We start from the raw sequence: 12,448 nt of genomic DNA, 5'->3' as shown, positions 1-12,448 counted from the left end.
CGTGCGTGCGTGTGTGTGTACAGCTTGTGTCCCTTGCCTTGTACAATGGCACCCTTATGGAAAATACACACTCTCCAATGGGGGCTGGCCAAAGTACAATCTGCTCAAAAATTCCCTGTGAGAAAATAGACATTGTGTGTGTGTGTGTGTGTGTGTGTGTGTGTGTGTGTGTGTGTGTGTGTGTGTGTGTGTGTGTGTGTGTGTGTGTGTGTGTGTGTGTGTGTGTGTGTGTGTGTGTGTGTGTGCGTGGGTGAGTGAGTGTGTCTAGGGTGGTTTGAGGGGGTTGGTGTGGGAGATTCCAAGTAAATATGTTTGGTGAACCCCTCGATCACCTGAAACCTTTCTGCTTTGAGTCTCATTACAGTTTTTTAACAATGACTTCGGCACTAATTTCAGAACCTTGATGTCATTTTTCTAAACTCTAGACACAAAACTCACAACCGATGATCAAATGATGATTGGACTACATTTTCCATGGATGTAATATTTCATCATCATTCTTTATCAGACACTGTTTCTATTGTCCCATGTACCACTTTCCAGACCATGTTTTCAGATTTGACATTACTGTATACACTTTATTAGGTACACCTATCTAGTACTGGGTAGGACCCCCTTTTGCCTCCACAACAGCCTGAATTATTCACAGTGTTGTACGTTAAGAGATGCCCTTCTGCACACCACTGTTTTAAACAACTGTTATTTGAGCATTTGTGGCCTTTCTGTTAGCTTGAATGAGTGGACATTCTCCTCTGACCTCTCTCATTAACAAGGTGTTTTTGCCCACAGAACTGCCTCTCACTGAATGTGTTTTGTTTATCGCACCATCCTCTGTAAACTCTAGAGCCTGTAGTGTGTTAAAATCCCAGGAGGGCAGCTGTTTCTGAGATGCTGGAATCACCACGTGTAGCACCAACAATCATATCATGGTCAAAGTTGCTTAGATTGCGCATCTCGCATCTCTCTACTCTATATGCTCTATACATTGAGTTGCAGGAAGCCACATGATTCGCTGTTCGAAGGAGCAGGCTATTTGCGTTAACACACAGGTGCACCTAATAAAGTAGCCGGTGAGTGTATGTATGCAGGCCCTTGTAATTGCTTTTCCAATACTGCCAACTCGTTAGTGATGATTGATTTCACATTGTGGTACCAGTATATAGTGAAATGAATCGTATCCACGTACAACAATATAGCGATAACATGGAGACGGCAGGTGATCCAGGTCACAATAGAGGTCAAGCAATGGGAGGAGGAAGACAAGGAATACGCAGTGGTCAAAGGAATGGCAGGGGACAAGCACCCCTTCTGAGAGGTGGTCGTGGGCCTCATTTGAGAGGTGTGGGGGAATGTGGTAGAGGACAAGGCCACAGACCAAGACAGTGGCAGCAAAAGCAAAGAGTGTCCAATATGTAATACTTATGAGAAAGGTCATTTGGGATTTTGAAGTAGCATATTGACCCAGTAGCTATTTGCACATTATTCATTCAGTGTGTTCAGTTTTCATACATTTCCTAGTGTCAGTATTTTTCGAGGGGGAGAATAAAGTCTAGTGATGAATAGACAGGGTGAGATGTCGACAGCACCAGTCACAGCCTGCGTCCTTCAGAGGACTGAGCTTTAACATTGAGTCTCAGGTGACATCTGGTGGTCAGTTGATGTATAACACAAGAATGCAACGAATCCTAGACAGACATTATTTTTAACACATAATATATTCAACACATTACTGCTATACACACAAATGAATACAAATGAATACATTGATCAAGTAAATTGTAGTCAATTTCAGTGGGCAGAATCATTGCCTTCAAAATGCATTTTGGAATGTTGATTGTTTCATATGATGTCCTTGGAGCAACATTTAGGTATGTCTGTGGGACATTTAGGTATGATGTCTGTGGGACATTTCGGTGTGATGAGGCTCTATGAAACGGTTTGTTAAGCTGTTGATCCATTACTATTAAGGCCTGTCATGTAACATAGACTAGAGTGTAAAGTCCCTATGGTTTAATTAATATCCACTGGGCCAGTCATAGACCAGTATAATACACTGAACAAAAATATAAACGCAACATATAAAGTGGCCCTACGTTTCATGACCTGAAATAAAAGACCCATATGTTCAAAAAGCTTATTTGTCTCAGATTTTGGGCACAAATTTGTTTACATCCCATTTCGTGAGCATTTCTCCTTTGCTAAAATAATCCATGGGGTTGAGGTCAGGGCTCAGTGCAGGCCAGTAAAGTTATTCTACACCAGTCTTGACAAACCATTTCCGTATGGACCTCGCTTTGTGCACGGGGGCATTGTCATGCTGAAACAGGAAAGGGCCTTCCCCAAACTTTTGCCACAAAGTTGGAAGCACAAAATCATCTAGAATGTCATTGTATGCTATAGTGTTAAGATTTCCCTTCACTAGAAGTAAGGGCCTATCCCGAACCATGAAAAACTGCCCAGACCATTATTCCTCCTCCACCAAACTTTACAGTTGGCACTATGCATTCGGGCAGGTAGCGTTTTCCTGGTATCTGCCAAACCCATATTCGTCCATTGGACTGCCAGATGGTGAAGAGAATGCATTTCCACAATGGTGGTGAGCTTTACACCACTCCAGCCAATGTTTGGCATGATCTTAAGCTTGTATACTGCTGCACGGCCATGGAAACCCATTTCATGAAGCTCCAGACTATTGTGCTGACGTTTGGAGGACTGACGATTTTTACGCGACATGCGCTTCAGCACTTGGCGGTCCCGTTCTATGAGATTGTGTGGCCTACCACTTCGCGGCCTAGACGTTGTTGCTACTAGACGTTTCCAATTCACAATAACAGCACTTACAGTTGACAGTTGAGCTCTAGCAGGGCAGACATTTTACGAACTGACTTGTTGGAATGGTGGCATCCTATGATGGTGTCACGTTAAAAATCATTGAGCTCTTCAGTAAGGCCATTCTCCTGTCAATGTTTGTCTATGGAGATTGCATGGCTCTGTGCTTGATTTTATACACCTACAAATTTGAAGAGGTGTCCACATACTTTTGTATATACAGTGGATATTGTGAAAGATGTCTTCAATGATCGTACCTTTGATCACACATGGGATAAATATTATGCAAATGCTATGTTCAGTCACTTTTAATGGGTAGTACAAGTGTATTGCCTAATGTGAAAACAGTGTAATGTACTGTAATTTACAGTACCGTAGCATCTACATTCAAATAGTAATTTTGAAAAAATGTATCTTACATTTTTGCTATTGCTAACGGGTTGTTAAAATAACTACATTGAGAAGATATCATTATGTTGTGTTTTGGTGATTAAACTAATGTACTCATTATATTTCACAGTAAACGTATATGTTGTATCAATTGTTGTGTGGTGAAAGACGTCTGCAAACCAAATGAATGCACAATGAAAGGTTTTGAATGTTAGACTGGCTTTGTTAGAAGTGTTACCAGTTTGGAGTTCTGTACAAAGAGTTTAAAAAATTCACCACAAACTGTAAGAGACAGGTCAAGGTCACCCTGGAAACTGATGGTAATCAAGATGGATGTTGCATTGAGTTTGTCCCCTGACCCCCACCTGAATGTATACACCTGTGTGTGAATGAGAGAGATTAACATTTTTAGTGTGTGTGTGTGTGTGTGTGTGTGTGTGTGTGTGTGTGTGTGTGTGTGTGTGTGTGTGTGTGTGTGTGTGTGTGTGTGTGTGTGTGTGTGTGTGTGTGTGTGTGTGTGTGTGTGTGTGTGTGTTTGTGTGTGTGCTATTTTTTTTCATTGATGACTTTTAGTTTTTTTCTAATCTACCTTGGCCGTATGGCCCATAACTCTATTTTTCTCACTGTTGTTGACCAATCAGTGCTTTGCTGAGAGAACCAATCCAATCAATGTGACATGCATTTTAAAACCACAATGATTATTCTTTAATACAAGCAATTAGTGGGAAGAAAAACAACTCTAGACTATTACTCCTTCCCCCCTCCTCATCTTTTTAGAGTACAGGCTTCATATATTCCATTTCCAAAGGTATATAGTATGTTTTGATATTGCTGGGGGAGGTGGAGGCAGAGAGATTACAAAATGCCAATCTGATTTGATTGAAAACGCAAATCCCACACTGGCCTCGACGTCCAATCTCACCCCATCTCGGCACTGACACTGCCGCTGCCCGCTGCCCCATAAACCCACTTCTTAATCCCAAAGCCTTTTTAGTTTATGGCCAGTGTGCCACGCATTTCATAGATAAATCCCTCAGTCAATCTTACCAACCCGCCCCCACCCTATCCTCTCTGCATCTGCCTGTCTCAGCATCAGCCACAAACTGGCAGTCAGTAACCTGGGCCACACATTATCAGTCTCTTGTAATTTTGTTGGTACCTATTCAGGGCCCTATTGTAGGTGAAGGTCAGTCCTCCACATAACTGGTTGTGGTGTAGCCGACTGTAGGCTACTCTCTCTTGTACAGCACAGTATTATTCTCGAACACATAACTAGGGAGCAACGGCAGACATTATAAACGTCAGAATCGTTGTCAGACTTTTGGCCTCAGGGGAGTAAGAGGCTTTTGACCAAATTGATGATGCTCTCTGATAGGCTCAGTGCGCCTATGACCAGCGCGAGGCGGTGAGAAGTACCGCATGCCAAGCCCACTGATATTATATGGGAGAGCCAAACCAAAGCAGTATACGAGTGTAACGATGCGGGAAAGGAACAACCTTATTCTACGACGGTAAAACGAATCGCATAAAGCCTGGGTTACTAAACTACTGACTAGGTATATTTGCGGAACTATTGACAACAACGTCAAACGTATAGCGTTAAAATTATCTACAGGGAAACAGAAGTAGCTTGCTGGACCAAAACGTTTTTTTTCTCTCTCACCCCTTCCTTCCTACCTTCCTTCTTCTGGACCAAAACTACGCGGAGTTCTGGTGGATCCACTGAAGTCACAGTGTCAAAGCACACGCGTTGCTAGTATTTCACATCCACAAAGTGATCACAATGATCACTTGGAAATGTGTCCCCTATATGTGACCTTAATTATAAACAATTTACATAAAATATAGCCTAGCAGTGCGCGCTCTCGGTGAAGCGCAGCATCAGCACCAGTAACTGATGCGCGTCCCCGCCCCGGCAGAGGCTACCCGAGATCCCGGGAAGAGGAGTTGAAACTGCGCTAGTTAAAGTTGGGAAAAGGGGGGTGAAAGGATGCTACCGTGCCCTGTGGATAGGAGAACACAATCTACGATCTAATTAACATAGCATGTGCGGAAACGCGTGTCCTCTGTAAAGGATGATTTGCAAAATATTGAGCATAATCCTTTTATTTTGGGGTGTTCAAGAATGCTCATCACGTAAGTCTTGTGAAACAGTAACGGTCATTTATGTCAGTGTCTTGTCCTTTGTTAGCCTATTGCTATCATATTAATGAAATAGCCTAAGCCTGTATATGCAGCATATTGATAACAATATTGACAAAAAAAGGGATTCATTGTAAAAATGTGAATCAAGAAAGAAGCGGCAAAAACCTCTGGGTAATAGGTGCATCTAGTCCTTGAAGGGCAGAACATCTGATTTAAAATGACCAATAATCATCAAAACATTGTATAAGGGTTAACAATGGCTGTTATGTTTCTCTATATATATATATCTCTATATTTTTTGCTTTGAATTCTGAGGAAAGTCAAGTGGCATGTTTCCTGCGGGCTGAGGGCGCGCGGCGGTTACAGTCTCGTACTGGGCTTTCTGCATTGCAGTGCTGTCTCGCGCCAGCGTGCAAGTTTCTGCATCGCATGGTTCATTTCCCGCCCACCTCTCCAGCACTCTGTAACGGTCATGCCAGAGAATATCCCAAACTGTATGATAATGATGGCACTGAAAATGTGGTTTATTATCTGTAAAAGCTACAATGATGCTGTGGGATGATGGAATAATTTGAGCCGTGTCCTAACCTGCCTGCTGCGTGCGGGACCACCCCACTGCAGTACTTTCGCAGAGTGTGTACTCATCACCTGTACGCGAGCAAAAACGTCCCCTTCATCTAGGAACACGCACCACGCGGCAAAAATTCCAAACAGGAATTCCGTGATCAATGATGTATATCGTTTTTAATAGTCGCTTCGGATGTGGTTGTACAGCAGGGTATTATAACATGCAAGGCCGTAGGGAGATGGATTTGAGATGCATGTGGAGAAAAACTTGGTGGCGTGTTTTTCCATAAATCATTGTCGAAACAATTACCTCAGAAGAATTCACATATTAAAGGCTGCAGCAGTGTGATTCACCAAGCAGTTTTTTAATAGATAGGGTGGGGTGGAGGGGGAGGGAAAGGGAGGTAGGGTGGAGGGAGAGAGGGTGGGGTGGAGGGGGAGTGGGAGGGAAAGGGAGGTAGGGTGGAGGGAGAGGGGGGGGGTGTGTGGTGGGCTAGGACCACCTGACACCATGATATATGAATGTACCACGTAAAGGTCTAAACTTATGAAAAACATTGTTACTTCACTTCATATCACTGCATATAGTACAGTAAACAGGGCAGGTAGTTTGTTTTGCTCTCTCTAGGCTATATTAGGGATTACTAGTGAATACTTAGTGCCCCAGTGCCCTCTTGGTGCTGTGGCGGTGTTAGACTACTGTAAGAGGATCACACAGGCAGGCTATCCTGCGCTGCTGGACTATCAGATAGAGTGATTATTAAGGTGGGAGTTAAATATCTGGGGCATTTGGGTGTGATATTGTGGTGAGTTGGACTGTATGTCCATGTATGGTACATTTGGTTGTGTAAATACGTTGTGAACACTTGTTATGGTCATGTGGTGCGACGTCTATTTTTTGTTGTGGTCTCACATGGTTCCCATTTTGGGTAACTAGTTGGTGTTACGGAATCCATGTGCGTGTTGGGGGTAACCACACGGGTCAGTTTTTCTAGATGTGGCATTTTGTTCAGTGGTCTATTGTGTTACTACTGTATGCCTTCAGTATTGAGGGAAGTTGGTTGTAAGTGCGGGCCATTAGGGGTGTAGTATCGCACTACGGTGTTTGGAACCTGACTGGTTTACCGGGATGGTGTTGTGGTGATTTACCCCCTGTAGTTTGGCCTGCCGGCCTGTGTATCTGGGTGCTGGCAGGCATATGAGGCAGTGCCCACGACTCAGGCTGTGTCAGGCAGGCAACCAGGAATATACTCTACAGATTAGAACGGAGACTCCATTCCTGGGACATGCTCATCTGGGGTGGGGCTAACACACAGCATTGCAGGAGCATTCCTACTATGCTACTGTCTGTGCAGCTGCCCTGCTGTGTGTGTGTGTGTGTGTGTGTGTGTGTGTGTGTGGGTCACAGGAGGTTGGTGGCACCTCAATTGGGGAGGACAGTTTCGTGGTAATGACTGGAGCGGAATCAGTGGAATGGTATCAAATACCACATGATTTCCATGTGTTTGATTCCATTCAATTTGCGCCGTTCCAGCCATTATTATGAGCCGTCCTCCCCTCAGCAGCCTCCTGTGGTGTTTGTGCATGTATGTGTTTATTACTGTGAAAATGTGTATATATCTGTTTGGGTGTGTGTGCACTGATGTGTGTTGTTCCGTCTTGGTGTGCTGCCCATGCATCTCCAGTCCTCACAGAGACTAGTTGTGTGTTGTGGTGTGTGTGGCTGTGTGTGTGTGTGAGTGTGAGTGAGGGGAATTGATATGGAGGATAGAGGTTCACCAGTGTGGAAACTGTTCTATTCTTAGACCGATGCAGGATGCTGTGGGATGATGGCCCTGTATATGAGATGTTTTGGGGCTTTGATGTCTTTCATATTTAGCTCTTTTTAAAATATATATTTTAAAAAACTTTCCCTCAGTCCTCCGTGTCGCCAGGCAGACACTCCCCACTGTGAGGCCTGACTTTGGCTATGAATAATTCAGTCTGCACTCTAACACGCACCAGCCTGCCTTCCACTCTGTGTGCCACACAACCCAAATACCAAAACATTATGGCATTTAACATTAGGATTCTTGGCTCCTAACCATACATGAAAAAGCAGAGATATTCATCACACTGTACATCATTTATCATGGGCCACTGCATGATGTGTCCGGAGGAGGCTGTTTCAATATGCACAGCAATTGTGATGCGTCAGCCCAGACAGCCCCAGCCCCTTGCAGCCTCTCCACCCTACAGTAACACAAGACTGATGCGTCAGCATCTCTGATAAGCCGGCAGCAGCTCTTCACACTTATAGCCGACTGAGCCAAGCCATTCCCTTAATGATAGATGGATTGAGAGAACCCCTGGTGGTGATGTAGAGAGAGAGAGAGAGAGAGAGAGAGAGAGAGAGAGGGAGAGCGGGAGCGGGAGAGAGAGAGATGTACAGACTCAGTGAGCATAGCCTTGCTATTGAGAAAGGCAGCTATAGACAGACTTGTATTTCAAGAAAAGACAGGCTTTGTGCACACTGCCCACAACATTAGGTGGAACCTGAGATGCACTTCCTAACCTGCCAAACGTATGACCATATAAGTGACACGTATTTCCCTCAGATTACACAGACCCTCAAAGAATTTGAAAAAACAAACCCAATTTTGATAAACTCCTACATCTATTGGGTGAAATACCACAGTGTGCCATCACAGCAGAAAGATTTGTGACCTGTTGCCACAAGAAAAGGGCAACCAATGAAGAACAAATACAACCCATTTTTACATTTATTTATTTTCCCTTTTGTACTTGAACTATTTGCACATACTATGACATTTGAAATGTCTTTATTCTTTTGGAACCTTTGTGAGTGTAATGTTTACTGTTAATTTGTATTGTTTATTTAACTTTTGTTTATTATGTACTTCACTTGCTTTGGCAATGTTAACATATGTTTCCCATGCCAATAAAGCCCTTAAATACAATTTATGAGAGCGAGAGAGGGAGGAGAGAGAGAGAGAGCGAGAAGGCGAGATAGATAGAGGGAGTTAGAGGGAGGGGGGTAGGAGAGAGGGAGAGAGAGGGTGAGATAGAGAAGTAGCATGATCGAGAGAGGGGGTGAGAGTGAAAGAGATGGAGAGGGAGAGATAGAGAGGAGAAAGAGAGAGAGAGAGAGAGAGAGAGAGAGAGAGAGAAAGAAAGTGAGGGAGAGAGAAGAAGAGGAAGAGAGAGCGAGGGGTGGAATGTTCTGGATAAGCTCTGGGTACATCTTTTAGTAACTGCGACACAGCGACACCCACTCGAGAGGTATTTGAGATCAAATGAGAGGAAGAGAGAGGGAAGGTGTTAGGTAAGGCGCTCCTTCATGATTATGGCTCAGGAGAGAGAGAGAGAGAGAGGGGGGGGGGGGGGGGGGAGAGAGAGAGAAGAGGCATGCTGAGTGAGATGGAGGGATAGGTGATGTGAGGAGAGAGAAGAGGGTGGAGGGAGGTTTGGAGTCGGATGGAGGGGGGAGAGGAAGAGATAAGAGCATCCTGTCAGTAGGAGGTGGGCGTTGAGTGGCAAGGCCTGGGTTAACCTACAGCAGTCCTATTGTCTCTCTGCTTTCTCTATGCCTTTACTACCTGTAGTTCTTCTCCACCCTCTACAACCCTCTACACTGCTCACCACAGAAATTAACAAAAATCTATGTTCCTTAAACTGGAAGTAAACTTTAACTTCTATTAGTGGTAGGGTTAGTTATAGGCTTTGTTGTTGGAGTTAGCTGAATAATTATTGACTTGACTAACAAACTATAGGCAGCAGAGTATTGTACTTAACAGTGAGTTCTCATTCTGTAATGTCTGCAGGAGAAGATCAGGGGACATGGCTAGAAAGGTCACCCAGTCGAGACTCAGATACCCAGACAGAGACAGTATTCTATAACACTCAAGGTCAAAGGCAGCACATGTCTCTGGCTCAGCTGATTTCTTTCCACCTGAATGGTCCTTGGAGGACAGCATTCAAGGTCCCGTGACAGCAGCATACCACCCTACATACCACTGCTGGCTTGCTTCTGAAGCTATGCAGGGTTGGTCCTGGTCAGTCCCTGGATGGGAGACCAGATGCTGCTGGAAGTGGTGTTGGAGGGGCAGTAGGAGGCACTCTTTCCTCTGGTCTAAAAAATATCCCAATTCCTGAGGGCAGTGATTGGGGACACTGCCCTGTGTAGGGTGCCGTCTTTCGGATGGGACATTAAACAGGTGTCCTGACTCTCTGCGGTCATTAAAGATCCCATGGCACTTATCGTAAGAGTAGGTGTGTTAACCCTGGTGTCCTGGCTAAATTCCCAATCTGGCCATCAAACCATCACGGTCACCTAATAATCCCCAGTTTATAATTGGCTCTTCAATCCCCCTCCTTTCCCCTGTAACTATTCCCCAGGTCGTTGATGCAAATGAGAATGTGTTCTCAGTCAACTTACCTGGTAAAATAAAGGATAAATGAAACAGATTGAGCTGTTTTGACGGTGGGAAATGAAATAGAAGGCGTTTAGGCTCAGTGAGTGGCAAAGTGTACTACTGACTGTTGTAACTTCCTGACCAGCTCAATGATGCTGTCTATACTGTGGGGTAGTATGGAGAGTACAGAGATAAGGTTCAATTCTTCAGCAGAGGTTATCCCCTGATAGTTGTTCCTGTTTGAGCTCCGACGCTCCTGTCTCCATTTATTTTCTCCCTCTTCAAGAGGTGTTCTAAAAGATGAGTCTACAATCTCCCTCCCTCCCTCCCTCCCTCCCTCCCTCCCTCCCTCCCTCCCTCCCTCCCTCCCTCCCTCCCTCCCTCCCTCCCTCCCTCCCTCCCTCCCTCCCTCCCTCCCTCCCTCCCTCTGCAGGCTGAATACTAATTCTGCAAACGTCTCCCTTGGTTTGGTTTCGACCTCCCTGTCGCTCCCTGTCTCCCTCCCTCCCTCATCGGTTTGACCTCAGAGACGGCTGTATTAATAGAAGCTACAACGGTGAAACTAGTTTTAAACAACAACCGTGTAACAGAGAGGATTACCCCAAGACATGAGGGTGGGGGGGAGTATTGTTTTAGCCTCCCCAGGTTTTGTACTGTGAGATTTGGGTTTCTCTTTCTTTCCCCCCTTTGTCTTTTTCTCTCTCTCCATCTTCTCAGCCTTTATGTCCAACTATCCCTCTATCTATTCCTTTCCCACCTATCTACATGCCTCTGAGCTGTGCGGAGGAGTAACAGACATGTCAGGACATTGCAGAAGAGAAGGCAGTATTTTCTAGTGACCGTGGTGAGGACATAGTAGGTTTATCTGTGCCAGTGACAAGATTAGGCAGAATTATAGTGATTCCTAATTGCTGAGGGTATTTATCGAGGAGGGGGGACGGCGGATGAGACAGACGGTTGATGAGACGATGAGGGAAGGCCTCTGATTTATTTTGCTGCTATCTGTCCACTAGGCACCCATAGAATAACACCAGCTATCTCCCATCTCCCTGAGAGACAAGGCCTCAGTCAGTAACGCTGTTCATTAACTGCATAGTAGTTCATGCAAAACAGATGTATATGATCACTCACGTACACACACACACGCACACGCGCGCACACACGCTCATACGCACACACACACACGCTCACACGCACACACACACACACACACACACACACACACACACACACACACACACACACACACACACACACACACACACACACACACACACACACACACACACACACACACACACACTCGCACTCGCACTGTTCATTTCCAAATGTGTTTGCAAAGCTGAAAGCCCTCTGTATATTCCATTCATTTCTTTAGCTCAATAAAAAGGGGATGGGTGGAGGTTCTCTTCTTGATAACGATCATTCATCTCACAGGCACAGTGGAAAAATACTTACTGGCTTCTGGTTTCATGCCTGACTCCATCCACCATCCATTACTGCTGAAATAAAGACATTAGTTAGGTCTCTGCATCTTTATCTGGGAGGATTGATGGTTAGATTCATCAGTACAGCTCCACCTGTTCTTAAGGAGCCAGTTTACACTGTAGCATTACAGATGACTGCACCGTGCACTGTGCAGATGGGAGGTCATATTGTGGAAGGGTTATTACTGCACACCACACAGAGGCCTAATTAGTCTGTGCTTTTGTTTTCCTGCCTCTGAATGTAATCAGACTTGTTGACTGTTCATAGCTTGTGGCCCAGCTACAGGACAGATTATGCAGTGCTTAATTAGTTGCAATCCAACGTCTGTCTCTTATCTGTGTGAGGAGAGGCACCACTAAACCACGCTGGGTTCTGTTCAGCTGAAATCCCTGATGTTATCGTGTGATTTGAACGGTTTTGGAGAATGATGTCTTGTGTAGTCTGAGTATTACTGTAATCTCTGTGTTTAACTGTCTCTTCTCTCTCATCTTTTGTTCTAGATGAATGTGTTGATCCCTTGGTATCTTCGCTCTATGCCAACTCCTTCTTGGCCTCTTCCAGATATAACTTTTTGTACTCGGCCAACTTTGCCAAATTGTATGGTTAGTTTTCTT

The 12,448-nt window shown here is 44.8% G+C and overlaps 1 protein-coding gene across 1 annotated transcript in view; it reads left to right on the top strand.

The window, feature by feature from the left end:
* The first annotated feature begins 4,691 nt into the window (after positions 1 to 4,691).
* The window catches only part of LOC109891925 (contactin-associated protein 1), a 32,796-nt gene continuing 25,039 nt past the window's right edge, over positions 4,692 to 12,448 (top strand). The window contains exons 1-2 of the mRNA XM_031827338.1: positions 4,692 to 5,355; positions 12,335 to 12,436. Of these exons, the coding sequence (XP_031683198.1) occupies positions 5,295 to 5,355; positions 12,335 to 12,436 (163 nt within the window). The 5' untranslated portion in view covers positions 4,692 to 5,294. The remainder of the gene's footprint in view (positions 5,356 to 12,334; positions 12,437 to 12,448) is intronic.

Source organism: Oncorhynchus kisutch, linkage group LG6 (assembly GCF_002021735.2).
Source record: "Oncorhynchus kisutch isolate 150728-3 linkage group LG6, Okis_V2, whole genome shotgun sequence".
Taxonomy (NCBI): domain Eukaryota; kingdom Metazoa; phylum Chordata; class Actinopteri; order Salmoniformes; family Salmonidae; genus Oncorhynchus; species Oncorhynchus kisutch.
Note: the sequence above shows the minus strand (reverse complement) of the source record. Positions and strands in the feature narration are given on the sequence as shown.